General features: G+C 39.4%; 1 protein-coding gene across 2 annotated transcripts in view; it reads right to left on the bottom strand.

Annotated features, from left to right (window-relative positions):
* The window catches only part of LOC131130065 (gamma-aminobutyric acid receptor subunit gamma-3), a 34,154-nt gene extending 25,182 nt beyond the window's left edge, over window positions 1-8,972 (bottom strand). For both annotated transcript variants that reach the window (XM_058074152.1, XM_058074153.1), the window contains exons 1-2: window positions 8,693-8,972; window positions 8,485-8,630 (exon numbers count right to left, since the gene is read on the bottom strand). In XM_058074152.1, the coding sequence (XP_057930135.1) occupies window positions 8,485-8,630; window positions 8,693-8,745 (199 nt within the window). In that variant the 5' untranslated portion in view covers window positions 8,746-8,972. The remainder of the gene's footprint in view (window positions 1-8,484; window positions 8,631-8,692) is intronic.
* Between the last annotated feature and the right edge of the window lie 6,586 nt (window positions 8,973-15,558).

Here is a 15,558-nt window from a genome sequence, read left to right on the forward strand (position 1 = left end):
CTTGCGTCATACTTTATTCTTTTACTAAAGAATACTAAATACTAAAGAACACTAAAGAATAAAAGGCAGCGTTCTTAAAAAGTTTCACGTAATCAATGAAATAATTTAGTAATCAAAGTGTATTTGACTGCCCTACATACACCAATACCCTTATAGCTCAATCAGTGTCTGGACTGGAACGGCAGTCTGCCAATTAGGGGCCCTGTGTCCTCAAGGCTTCAAATAACGTCTCGCACATCACCACTAGCTAGCACCACGTGAGCATCACTTGATGAATTCAATTATCTCAAAAGTAATTTCCATCACGAATTAGACGACGATGAAGGGCTGCTGTGGCCATCGATCGCCAGAACCTTTCTACTTTCGAAAATCCTTGTAAAAAATTGTAGCACAACAGCTCAATGATCACATGGCCTTGAGTCATTTATTTGAACCTCTTCAGTCTGGTTGAGGGTGAAACACCCTACTGCAGGGGTGCTCATTAAGTCGATCGCGAGCTACCGGTCGATCGCGGAGGTGGTACTGGTCGATCGCTGGTCGATCGCGGCGTGACATTAAAAAAATATCATCCTCGCATCAATGCCGTCACTTGATTGATATACAGGGCAGCCATTCAGATGACAACTGAATGTTGCCCTTCGGGCGACCAATCAAATCAAACAACGTCTCTAAGTGCAGCAGAACTTACGATGTCAGCCTATCATCCATCCCCGTTACTTGATTGACATACAGGACAACCAATCAGATGACAACTGAATTTTGACCTTTAGGTCACCGCTCATGCGTAAACAACGATGCAAAGTGCTAAGCTAGTCGGCGAATTGCGAGATTTTAAAGCCCTCGCTAAAGTTTATGGTCACTAAAATGAGTGAAGGAGCTGGACCAAGTAAAAAGGCAAAAACTGGACCAAGTAAAAAGGCAAAAAACATATCACTTCCATACGGATATGGAATATTATACGGATATTATGATACGGATATTATCCATGACTGATAAACATTTGGAAGTGTGCTTGAGGCTGGCTATCAGCAGCTACTGTCCGGACTATGCATCCCTGGCTGGTTCAATTCAGTGCAAGTCATCAAAGTAAACTCAGGTAATTACAAACATTTTTAATAGTTAATTATGTGTGTTTTGCAATATTGGCTCATTTGGTTATGTAAGGTACATCAACATAAATTGTACGTACAAATAATCCTCAATACATTTGAAAATAAATAGATGTTTTGCATTTTTGTAGTGGGTAGATCATTTTGACTCGGTCATTTTAAAAGTAGCTCGCATGCTGAAAAAGTGTGAGCACCCCTGACCTACTGAATCAGACCTTGGAAAAAATGACAAATGTTTATGGATTGTGACACATCCTCAAGATTATTATTACTAGATCTCAGTGTTGCCTTTGATACCGTCCATCACTCTATCCTACTGGAACGCCTTCAAATGCATATTGGTGTTACTGGTCCGGTACTCTCTTGTCTTACATCTTATCTTGGGGATCGAACGCATCGTGTAGTATATGGTAATGGTTTAATTTCATTTGAACATGCATCAGATTACAATTGAGTGCATCCCATAATCAGTTCACAGTTCCACATGTCCAAAAGGAGTAGGAAGAAGCAAAGCTTATTAAATCCTACCCCTCCATCTGGTTCTTTTACAATCAGTAACTGTTACATTTGTTCACTTCCTGCTTTCCTAATATAATTGAAATGTTTTTGTGGTTTTCTTTTTAACTTTATTTTTTTTAACTTTATTTATTTATTTTTTTGTTGTCACGAATGTGGGAGGAAAAAAACCCACGCATGCAAAATCCACACAGAGATTGAACTCTGGTCTCCTAACTGTGAGGCCTGCACGCTAACCACTTGACCACCGTGCAGCCCTAACTAATCCAAATATTCGAAACAGCTGTCAGTATGATGCTCTGCAGCTGTATACTTTTGCAAACAACCACAGTAATAGGCATATTGTGTGTTTTTTTTTTTGTGTGTTGTAAAGCGGCAGGTGGAATTGGTCTTGCGGTGGATTTAATTGGCCGAGCGATGCGCTGGCAGCTGATGTGAGATGATGGAGGAGCTTGTAGCGCCAGCGGAGCGCGTCACAGCTGTCGTTTTGCCGGTGACACTTGAAGTGACACCTGCCATAAAATAATACATTTTAAAAAAGCCCTTGAGGGTAGCGAGATGTGTGAATCAAGAAATAAATATGGTTGTTAGTGTTCGGCAGAACAGGAAAACATGACTCCTTAGTGAAAAGAAAGGAATAGAGTTGTTGGTAAAGTTTGCCATGGTGAGGAGGAGGATTTAGATGAAGATGTTTACGCCACAACAACAAATAGGCGCACGTTGGCTAGGCTAGTGTCTAAAAGGCATCCTTTGCAGGGCTCGACAATAACGATGTACCGATGGCCCGGGGCAAGTTAAAACAAAATTGGGGCAAGTAAATCTAATCAGCGATATTCCCGTCGGGCAAGTGTACTTTAGCATGCCGTACTGCCAAGAGTTTTTTTTAAAGCGGTTCTTGTTGGGTGTTGGTAAAACACGGACTGCGTAATTCCGGTGGTAATTTGCAAACCAATCCTTGCAAATCTTGAAATGGACCAATCAGAATCGTTTATTTAGACCGCGGTCCGTAATCCACAATCCGCGTTTTACCCACACCCGTTCTTGTTCGCGATCAACCAATCAGCGATCGTTTTACTAGGAAAACATCTATCATGGCGTCCCTGCAAACATCGTCTAATTCTTCAACAACTTGTGAAGGAAAACAGCAAAAAGTGATGAAACAGTGCCTCCTAAACAAGTATTTTATTAGCGGCAGCAAATCAAATGATGGCACAGGTGAGTGAATCACATTGCTGTGACAATTTGAAGTGGTCACAATGAAACACCACCGATTGGATCCAATACCAAGTGCTGATTTTGCACAAGCTACAAAATCTAGCGCTTCCATTTCTCTGTGTATTTTTCTCACCTTTGCTTCACAAATTATGTTTGACCATTGAGCATTTTTTTCTGGATTAAAAACACTTTACTAGTACACAAATGTGTCTAATCAATAATGTTTCATTGTGGTGCACAACTTATAAATATCACTGCTTACTACGACTACCATGTGTAAGGTATTATTTATTTCATTATTTTATTTATTTGAGATTCTCATGTGATGCCACAAAAAATTACATGATATCATTATGGCAGTCTTTTCATTTTACATGGGGCAAGTTCGGGCAAGTAGTTCTCACCTTAAGGATTCCCTATGGCAAGTCATTTTGGTTTTTAATGTAGAGCCCTGCTTTGATACATGCCACCAGTCTGTTCTTCACAAAGGCTATTTAATTAGTCATTAGACGTGCTTGCATGTGGAAGCATTCAAGTCATCAATCGTATTGACTGATGTTCCTCAGTGGCTTCAGATCTTCCCAACACAGTCAGGAGGAAAATGCACCCTCAGTATGGTCAATGTCAAGGACACTAAATGAATGGAAAAGTGTCTAAATCCGGGGTCTGCATGACGTCATCGCACCACACAAAGGTCCACATTAGAAAGTCCACAAACATTAGCATGACCTACGTATATTCTGTGTGGATCAATTTTTCCGACGGGTTCTTCACTTTGGCAGTCATGGTTTGCATCCCCAGTATTGTCATTCCTGTTCTGTTGTGGGTCTACAAGAGGCTCAGGGAACCCATCCTTTATCTCAGGGGTTCCCAAACTTTACCAACTCAGGACCCACTTGAAAATCTGAAAATTGTCCGCGGCCCACCTTTGTCCCATAAACATGAAATGCTGCATTCTCAGAGCCACTTATTATTATTATTATTATTAAGGCTCTAAATGCAATATACTAAGTTCTATGTGAAGTATTTCCATAATGCCTCATATTAACTCACTAGCAAGATCTCAGTGTATAGACTGGTCATATATCTCATCTTGTTTCATATTATCTACATACTGTATTGAGCCGTTAGCCGTTAGACCAGGATCTGGACCCAAACAAGAAAATCCTAAGCGGTCACAAACTATTCCAAAAGTCCTTAACACCTGGAAGGCAGAACAAAAAGCTCTTCCCGCCATTAACCACCTCGGATTCATCGCGGCAGACGAATGAAAGCCAATGAATCAATCACTGTCCACCTCAGGAGCGGTTCTGACGTGTCCGTGTGAAATAGCCATCTGCTGGGGCTGTTCTCCTAATTGGAGCAGGGGATGGTGTTGTGCAGGGCAGGGGACACGAACTTGAATATCGAGGCTCCAACACATTCATTCTTCCATGCCTACATGCATGTCAACATTTAGCAGGAACATTCACGGCTCGGGGCTCCTTCCTGTACAGCAAACTCCTCCCAGCATGACCTTGCTTTGTGCCTCAGCCCCCCCCCCCCTCCAAGTTGGAAGCAAAGGATTGTCCGACTTGTCTTGTTAAGATGCACAATTAAGATTCAAGGACAACAAAAAAGTCCAAGCACTCACATTCATTCATTCATTCATTATGTCCTAATGCTTTTGTCCATGAAAATATATAGCAGGGGTGTACAAGGTGCAGCCCAGAGGCCATTTGTGGTCCATCGCTAATTTTATATTGGCCCCCTGGCATATTTTAGAAATAAAAATTTAACAAAAAAAAACACAAAATGGGAAAAATGGAGCAAACCGGAACAATATGAAGAAAAATTTGAAATGTTGGTAGTAATAATTCTATCGTTCAAATCAAATCAAATTCAGATCAAATCTTTTTTTGCCTTTTACATTTTTTTAAATTGTATACTTGTGTTGTATACTTTATTGTAATACAGTAGATCCGAAATATTTGTAGAGGTTATGTCGTCAGATCACCTGCTAATTGTGAAAAAATGGGAGCAATGGGCGGCATGGTGGTCGAGTGGTTAGCGCGCAGACCTCACAGCTAGAAGACCAGGGTTCAATTCCACCCTTGGCCATCTCTGTGTGGAGTTTGCATGTTCTCCAGCCCTGTGATTGGCTGGCAACCAGTCCAGGGTGTACCCCGCCTGTCGCCCGAAGACAGCTGGGATAGGCTCCAGCACCCCCCGCGACCCTTGTGAAGAAAAGCGGTAGAAAATGAATGAATGAATGGGAGCAATGGAAGCGGCTATAAACATTTTTTGACACTATCATTTAAAATTATTTGTATTATTTTTGTTTTATTTCCCCGCCTGGCTCCTCCCCCCCTTGCTAGCTTATTGCCGACATTCTCAGATTTTGGATCAACATTTGCAATAAAAAATAAAAAAATAATTCAAGTACCTCAATGACAAAAAACAATCAAGGATTTTTCTCTGCCTCGTGGAATGGCTTACGTCCCCGACGTGTGACGTCACCCATGCAGAGGACAAAGAATGAAGTGGGGGTTTGAAGTGAAGTGAAGGCAACACAAGAAAAGGAAAATAAAAAATGTAAAAAGCAGACCGAAAATGTGGCCAAAAAGCAGTATTCCACACCTTCACGTATCAGTTTTAACGCAGCATTAAAATACCACAACAGCAGTCCTTTCCTGATTCGCTGTCACCAGCGAGCAAGCAATCACCGACTCCTGCTGTGGCTGGCAGCCGATGACGACTCAAACCGCACATTTACCACCTTTTTATGTGATTTACGGATAGAATAACTGCAGTAAGGTGCACACACACCTTTTTAAGACGCTATATTGTGTAGGTTGTGTGGTACTTGTTCATGTATTACTGCGTGACTAAGTGACTAGTGTTGTCATTGGCTTACAGTGCAATTTTGGTGTTTTACCTTGATTTTTTTTTGTCTCTGTTTATTGTATCTTTAATGGTTGCTCAGCGCAAGGCTAACTAGGAGTACAACATGCACTGGGTATGCTGTTTGAAATGCTATTGAATCTATAAACAGAAATATGAACCAATTGTGTAATGATCTTTGTTGCCATATTGAACTGAAATTGAAAGCTTGGTTTTGCACCCAAAACAAACTGGATTTCATTCCTTCATAACGAAGTGGTGAGCTGGTAGGAGTGTTTTTTTCTCTCTTCGCTATTCATGGATTAAGGATCTCTTCCCCTGGACTGAACTGATGAAACAAGGAACTCTCAACCCCCATCAAAGTATTTTAAGTCCTTTTTTCCAAAACTTTTTTTTACCAGCTGTTTGTTGTATTTTGTTCCATTTACTCCTTTTCCAAAACATGAATAATGTACCATTTAATTTAAAGGGGACCTATTATGCAAATTTTTTTACCCTTTGTATTGAGTTGTGGACTCCTATAGAGCAGCTACACACAATAACCCGCATAGAAAACTTTCTAGATCTTCCAAAATCAGCACCTATTCCAGCTGTATTTCCTGTCTGTTTTAATTTATTCCACCCACAGCCCGCCTCCAGGCACGCCAACTATGCTGTGATTGGTCACAAGTTCTTCCTAACTACGTACAAACCCCACTTTCTAATACAGAATAGTGTGTTCAGGAGTTGTCGCTCACACTTTGTCAATAGCACCGCTATGTGCGCTGGAGCGCCGGAGAACCAACAATTCGGTGGATATTTCACGTTTGTGTTCACAAAAACAGTCCCGTGTGAAATGCTGTTGATAGATCTCTCTTGTTCCAATAACTTCTGCCTGAGCTTGCCTCATTACCAGAGAAGCAGAACGCGGGGGAGGGCAGAGAGTGTATCGTGTCAACAGCCACGCCCATAAGGAAGCCCGCTCCTCTGTGACATCACAAAGGAACAGTTTGGCAACGCCCTCTGAAACCGAGCGCCTTGAGCCATCCCAAACTTCTTTCAGGGCTCACTTCCAAATGCGCAAACCTCATTATCTGAGACAAAATAAATAAATACAACATTCTAATTACATTTACAGGTCAGAAAAGTGGAACAAGCACAACAGGTCTCCTTTAAACTTACTCTGTTTGCCTGCTTCAATCATACCAGTTTGACTTCCGCGTGCAGTCAAATTGCATATAGTACATATAGCAGGGGTCTCAGACTCCATTTACCTGGGGGCTACTGGAGGTAGAGTCTCAGTGAGGCAGGGCTGCATCACGTATTGGGAGTGATGACAATAATATATTGGTAGAGTAATGATATCAATCAAATAAATTAAGAAATAATTATAAACAAATAATTATTATAAAAAATTATTATAAAAAATAATAGATATATTTTTGCTGCATTCAGCTGGGATAGGCTCCAGCTTACCTGTGACCCTAATGAAGACAGGCGGTATAGAAAATAAGTGGAATTTTCTACCACATGACTCATTTAGTTCAGTGTAGGCTTTTGTGAGCATCCTACGAGTAAAAAGCTGCACAAAGCTGCACATGTTTGAGACCGTGATATAAAAATGTAACCAATTGGTCGCTCATTTTTTCCTGTGAATTTAGAATTGCTCTTTCACCAAGCAAAAATATGTTTTTTTCCGATTACTCATTTAATTTAAAACAATTTCATTTCAACAATTTTCATTTATCACTGTCAGTGATATATCACTTGTTGCTAGGCAGAGTACTTGTCTTTTCTTGACGGCAACATCCATCATGCAAAGAAGGCGCGCCACATGCCCAACGACCACATTAAAGTAGACAGAATCACGCTGGCTAAATGAGTTGACCATGCCATTTTTATTCATGAGCACACGTAAAGGTCACGACTCTCTCTGCGATCTTTAACTAAAGGTCACTCTGGGATTTATTCGCCCCTCAAAATCATGCAAAAAAACACAATTTCTGGTAGAGTTTCTAGACACTTCATTAGGTACACCTGAAAGGCGGAGAGGCGGGGTACACCCTGGACTGGTAGCCAGCCAATCACAGGGCACATATAGACAAACAACCATTCACACTCACATTCATACCTATGGACAATTTGGAGTCGCCAATTAACCTAGCATGTTTTTGGAATGTGGGAGGAAACCGGAGTACCCGGAGAAAACCCACGCATGCACGGGGAGAACATGCAAACTCCACACAGAGATGGCGAAGGGTGGAAGTGAACTCGGGTCTCCTAGCTGTGAGGTGTATGCGCTAACCACTCGACTTCCAATGTGGAAAAGTGAAGTAGTGGAAAAGTGAATAAGTTGTATGGAAAATAATTTGGTGGAATATGCCTGGTGTAATGATGCTACGACTTTGAGGATACTCCATGTATGACATCTATGCTCATGTCAGTGTATGACAAAATGAGAACATGAGCATCTTTGGGCTGGTGCACCGAACAAAGAGCAGTTGATCACATGACACACACACATTTCACATCATCATTCCATGTACAATAACAATAACCTCTAAAATTATTCATAGGTATGAATGTGGCTGCGAATGAATGATTGTCTATATGTGCCCTGTGATTGGCTGGCCACCAGTTCAGGGTGTACCCTGCTTCTGCCTAAAGTCAGCTGGGATAGGCTCCAGCATACCCCCTCACCTTAGTGAGCATAGAAAAAGAATGGGTGATTACACCCACGTGGTACTGTATATAAAATAAGTAATAATGAAGTAATAATTACCTCCAATGTCAGGTCTGAGCTTCCTGTCGTACTCCTTGAGCAGGTTATTAAGTATCTCCGTGGCATCAGACTGCTGAGATTTAGGAGCCAACATCTGCTTGACGGTGACGTCCTCGTAGAGCTCGTCGTAGTCCACCGTGAGACCGCTGTGAAGACGTCAAGATGTTTACTCAACAAGCTTTTAATTGCATTGAAGGGACCAGCTTACCTTGTGTTGAGAGCCGCGAGGAGAAGCAAACAAGGCACCAATTTGGGGGACATGCTGGTCGGAGAGGAAGCAAAAACAAGTCTACAAGTCCTCCCAAAGACACCTCATGATTTCCACGAAGGACATTTTCCCAAACATCCGAATCTAAGCCGCGCGTAAAGCTGGCGGGAACGGATGCTGGTTTTACGCAGACCCACTTTACGCGCCGCCCTCAGTCAGCCCCGGTCCGAACTATCCCCCTCCATCACAACATAACAATGGACACGTGTCTAGACATGTCCTCGTGTCACTACATGGCATGTTTGTCTGCTCCTGCTGGTGGCGCGAGGGAAAAACCCGCGCGCGGCACTTTTCCCGCCGACTTCTCCTCTGGGGCCAGGGGCGGACCTAGAGAAGGCATCACCGGGGTGGCCAGTTGCTTGCTTACTTTCCAATGTGTCCGTTTTATCTGCAGTTCGTTATTACACATATGAACTCGTGCATGGTAATAATAGAAGGAAAACATCTTACCAAAATAAAGAGATATCAGTGATGCAATTTGTCTGCATGGAAATTATGTAAATCCAATTCATCCAGGGGTGTCCAGACTTTTGTGAACAATGAAAAGATGCAAGTTTAGTATGTTTTGCTAAGAAGTTATACAAGTTACATATTCCAAGAAAAAAATGCAGCAAAAGTTTCATCTTTGCCATGTAGATAAAAAGATATATTATTAATATCTACTTCGCTCTTTTTTTCATGTTGTTTTTTCATTCATTCATTTTCTACCGCTTTTCCTCACGAGGGTCGCGGGGGGTGCTGGAGCCTATCCCAGCTGTCTTCGGGCGTAAGGCGGGGTACACCCTAGACTGGTCGCCAGCCAATCACAGGGCACATATAGACAAACAACCATTCACACTCACATTCATACCTATGGACAATTTGGAGTCGCTAATTAACCTAGCATGTTTTTGGAATGTGGGAGGAAACCGGAGTACCCGGAGTACCACGCATGCACGGGGAGAACATGCAAACTCCACACAGAGATGCCCAAAGGTGGGATTGAACCCTGGTCTCCTAGCTGTGAGGTCTGTGCGCTAACCCCTAGACCAGGGGTCGGCAACCTTTATTATCAAAAGAGCCATTTTACCCACACGCTTACTAAAGGAAAACAGATAGGAGCCGCAAAACATCATTTAAAAACAATATCTTATAAACTTTTGAAAGTTTGAATCAGTTTTAACGCCAAATTTTTACACCAAATTGTTGCTTCTCGTCACATGTGAGCTCTTTGAGCTCATCCAATCACAAGTCAGAACTCATTCACTTCAATTCATTCAGGGTCTCACAGAAAGTCAGATTAAAAAAAAAAAACTCATTAAAAAATGCATATTTTTTCCCATTAGGGTATTTTAAAAAAATACTTGAGTGTTGTGAAGGGAGCCACAACAAAGTGGCTGAAGAGCCACATGCGGCTCTGGAGCCAGGGGTTGCTGACCCCTGCCCTAGACCACCGTGCCGCCCCATGTTGTTTTTTATTTTCCAAATATTTCAACATTCTTCTTATTTTTTGCAAAAAATAATATTTGACCTCTATCCTACTAAATGACATCATCTTTCCTAATATTATTAATGTTATTGTTGTAAAATTATGACTTTTGGTATCTCTAGAATATTTTGACTTCATTCTCGTAAAATTACAGCTGTTATTTTTTCACTTCTGCTAATGTTTTTTGTAATTTTTCAACTGTTTCAACTTTCCTCTTGTAAATTAGTACAATATTAGTACTTTATACCCGTAATGTGAAACATGAAGACATATTTCTTTCCTTTTTCTGTGAATTATAACACGAAAAAAGTAGTTCATATCAGCTAGCTTACAATGTTGTCATTGGGATACATTGTGATCATTAACACAGACACTGGTGATAACATGTAATAGTTGCAGTATCCTATTGGATTTTGATGACTTTCTAGGCTAAGCGACGAAAAACCTGAAACTCGAGCAGCATTTTGAAATGAAATGCTTATTATAAATAATATAAAAAACAGTGGTAAGTAAGAATGTATAACAAGATTTTTTTCCCACAAGACATACATCATAGCTCTCATCGCTCTCAAGTCTCTCCCCTCCCCATTTGGATGTGCATTTGCAATAGGTGGCGCTATAACTGCTGACGTTAAGGCCATTTTGTTTCACTAATAAATTATTCAGTGCAAGTGTGTACTTGTGTATTAAAGGCCCCAAGTTACACTGAATCGTTTTCAAAGTTGTGGTGTTAGTGGTAGTATCTTGTCAGTTTGTTAGTTAAAGTTATTTTTTTATCCAGGTGTAGCTATCACAACTTGCTTACTTATATACTTTTGCCAATACAATAGATTATGGTGTAATATGTATTATTCTAATTGTATGTACAATCAGCAGTCTTGGTGACTTTCATCCACAGGCTGATGCTGCCCTCTGTTGGTCAAGAAGAGATACGCAGGCATGTGCAATTCACCATATTGAATGGTTTAATTTTTTTTATAAAATTTTAAAAGAAATACTATAAATAGTATTAATACTGAAAACTACATATAAATAATATATATTTTTAATAATTATATTTTACATAATATAACTTACATATATAAAATTACCGTTTTAAAAATAATATAATACTATTGTACACATAAATATAATATATGTTATTTATGTTATTATATCATATCTATTATTAATATTATATATACATATAATTAATACTGATCATATATAATTAAATATTATAATAATCCCAAATTAATAAATGAGGTTTTATCTTTTTATTTGTTACATTTATATATTTTTGCACCCTCTTGTATGGTAGTTTTCTAACATGGCTTTTAAAAAATATGTTAAATTTTGAAGAGAAGAATAAATATTTGTGTTACTTTATTTACAGTATTTTATTTTTAATAGTTATTGTTAGTACCAATTCCAAGGGTAGTGTCGGTATTGGATGGATACAAGCGTGATGAGTTTTCTTTTTTTTAATGTTTATTTTAGCAAATTTTAGTTTTGCTCAGACTACTACATTTTTGATAGTGTTATATTTTTGTACAGTATATTGTTATATTTTCATAGAATGTATAGTTATATTTTGTACAGTATATAGTTACATTGTCAGGGCCAACTTTGACCCCAAAATGTTATAATATTATGAAATAAAACATAACATATTATCATATTATCTCCAAAATGAAAATACTTACTTATTTATATATTTAGAAAAATAATCAAAAATAATAATCAAATAATAAATAAATAAAATAAATAAAATAAATAAAATAAATAAAATAAATAAAATAAATAAAATAAATAAAATAAATAAAATAAATAAAATAACAATTTGTTTTGTCTATTGATTGGGTACGCCACCTCTAGATCCCAGCTGGTGTCAGAATGTGTAAAGTGTATGTTTACAGTATTTTGGGGGCCGATCACCAGCATGGAGTACACACCACTCCTCACCGTCCCTCAGACTTGAGATTGATGTCATTTGGCGCCATCGGTGGCAGCTTAACTCGCTGTATAGAAATGGAAAAAGCAACTTAAACGGAGCTAAATCCTTGACAAGCAGATGTGAGCCAGATGTTCCGAACCCCCCGCCCCTGCACCCACCCAAGATGGATTTAATAGTCCGCTAACTGGAGGCCGCATGATGTGATGCATGCGTGTAATCAAGCAAGAAACGCCACGTGCAGCCCGTTGTTCCATTAAGTAAGATTAGGCTTGTGTGTGTGTGTGTGTATGTGTGTGTGTGTGTGTGTGTGTGGGTTGTCACGTCAAATGCACAAATGTATCTTAATATAATTCATGCGCTATTTCCACATATTTAGGACCAGCACACACACAAAAATACATTTCATTCACTGACTATGCTGCCAAATAAGACACCATACTGTATAACAGAGGTCTCAAACTCACAGCCCACGGGCCAAATGCGGCCCGCGGGACGCTAGTTTGAGGCCCCCGCCTTGATATGAAAGTTTAATTTGTTAATTTGTTTCATTTGTTTTTTGATTTGCTTATTTATTTTTCCATCTTAATTTGTGTCGAAAAATAGAAATTAACATGAAACGTTTATTTAATAATTTAATAATAAATAAAAATTAATTTGTTCATTTGTTTCACTTGTTTCATTTTTTTTTTGATTTGCTTATTGATTTTTTCCATCTTATTTTTTTTCGAAAAATAAAAATAATTTAATAATAAATAAAAATTAATTTATAATCATTTATAATGATTTATAATAATTTAATGTTTTATCAGAGCTTTTCCAAAGAACCAAAGCACTAAAAAAGTGGAGGGTATAGCAGAAGACTATTATATTATATATATATTAATATTTAATATAATTAATATTTATAAATATTTTTATTATATTTTTATTTTTTTTCTTTATATATATTATTTATTATTATTATTATTTTTTTTACCTAATGCGACCCAGCCTCACCCAGACCTTAGCTCCAGTGGCCCCCAGGTAAATTGAGTTTGAGAACCCTGCTGTATAACATGCATACATAACATACATACAGTATAACACCTGTACATTTTACACTTGCAATATGTGAGCAATATGTGTGAGGCATACTAAACAGAAAAGGGGAGGGTTCTCAAGCTAAAGCTAACTCTTTTATTGCAAATGTTAATCCAAAATCAGAGGAAAACGTCAATGTCAAGCTAGGGTTTAAGGATAGGCTAGGGAGTGAGAAGTGTGTCAAAATGAGACATTATGACTAAGACACCCTTTCATCCATTTCTTACTTTGTTAGACAATTGATTACCTGTTAACCTGATACCACTTCATCAGCTCCCGACACTACCCGAGCCGCACCACGTCAGTTTCCAACGCTCTCGTCACCTCTGGTCCCTGTTCCATGCCACTTCAAGGCGAGGGTCAGGCTTCCTCTGATCCTTTAAAGGGGACCCATTATGCTTTTTCCACTTTTGTGACCTATAAATGTAGTTAGAATGTTTTATTCTCGTGTTAAACCATGCTAAAGTTTCAGATAAGAAAGTTAGCGCATTTGGAAGTGAGCCCTGAAAGAAGTTTGGGATGGCTCAAAACGCTCCGTTTCAGAGGGTGTGGTAAAACTGCCCCTTTGTGATGTCACAGAGTGGACTTCCTTATATGGGTGTGGCTGTCTACCCTCCCCTAAGCTCTGCCTCACTTTGTGTCGCAATAGCTGGTAAGGGAAAGGCACATTTGTTTCCAATTTGTTTCCATCACCATCAGGCACAAGTGCTTGGAGTTCCTGATTCCCTGAAATGAAATTTTAATCTGTCAACGGAATTTTAAACTGGATTGTTTCGTGGACATGGGCCAGTATGCAGCTGGACTAGATGATAAACTTGCTGAAGCCCTACACCAGGGCTTGAGTCAGAAGGGCAAGCAGTAAGTAACAGTTTATCCGTGTCTTAGCTGTCTTTATTTTGTGGAAGTCGAGTAGCAAAAGCGCTTGTCTGTGTAGCATTATAGAGTGTGCATACAGGGAGCAGTGTTACTAATAGATAATAGCTAATAGTTTCCCACCACAATTAGTGGCCAAAAATGCTAAAATGCTAAAGCTACTTACCGTTAAGAGACATCTCAAAGTAACTTTTTTTCTTGAGAAACATCGGACTGTCCAGTCTCTACTTCCGGATCGGATTCAGCATCCAACACATATGGCTGTATGTTAAAAGCTGACAGCGCGCTAACCAATCGGCTAGCATTATTTATTGCTTCGGATATTTGCATTTAAAGACAAGCCCATATTTGAAAATACACTTCATTATGATGGGACAGATACATCCATGTTCTGTGGAAAATCAGTCACAAAATCATTGAAAAGCGACTAAATGCTAGTACAAGGAGGTCCTCGGTCTATTCCATTCCTTGCGGTCTATCTTGATATCTTGCAAATGAAGTCGCACTGGCATCAGAGACGTAACGACTGGAAAAAAGTTGACTAAAAAGAACACAGAAATGTTGTCCTTCCTGTATTTGTCTGTCTTGACATTCTTAAAACGTGCACACCTAACTAGTTCATTCATCATTTACAGGAGTTTGTAATTAATCATGAAACTTCCAAACAATAGGGTGCACGGTAATCTACCAAAAATGAAAGTAAAGACGCTCTCCTATTAAAAATACAGCACAATAAAAGTGGACCAATGGTGTGGTGAATGGACGGGATGGAGAGCAAAGGCAACAACGTTAGCGTGGCGTTCTTTTACAAAAACCTAGCAAAGCAGCTTTGGGCTAACAACACAGCATTTTTCACCAGCTGTCCTTTTTGGATGTCGACAAACATAAAAACTCCAAAAAAAGCTGCCAGTTGACCTAAGACAGGGGTGTCCAAAGTGCAGCTCGGGGGCCGTTTGTGCCCCACAGCTTGCTTTTAATGGACCTCAACAAATAAGAAATTAAGATTAGGCCACACTAGAAGGAAATAATACAAGTATCCATGTAAAAATAGGCTTTTTCACCTAGAGCAGGGGTCTCAAACTCGCGGCCCGCAGGCCAAATGCGGCCCGCGAGACGCTACTTTGAGGCCCCCACCTTGATACCAAAGTTTAATGTTGAAATGACAGCTTAAAGCTGTGTGAACATGATTTTGCCCCGCCCATACTGTTACCCTACCCTGTTACCCCGCCCTGTTTTTGCTTTGGATTAGCAATGAAGCTAAAAGCTTATGACGCTGGGTACAAATAAATACAGGAAATGATTTGGAATAAAACGGAAAATACACGTCAAGATAAAGCATCTCATCAAACATGTTAAAGTTACGACGCTGCTCCCAGATGGAACTGAGTACGATGCTAACTTGCTAATTGGGTCAAATTATTAAGTTTCATTAATGTTCATGTTAAAGGT

This window comes from Doryrhamphus excisus, chromosome 5 (assembly GCF_030265055.1).
Source record: "Doryrhamphus excisus isolate RoL2022-K1 chromosome 5, RoL_Dexc_1.0, whole genome shotgun sequence".
Taxonomy (NCBI): Eukaryota; Metazoa; Chordata; class Actinopteri; order Syngnathiformes; family Syngnathidae; genus Doryrhamphus; species Doryrhamphus excisus.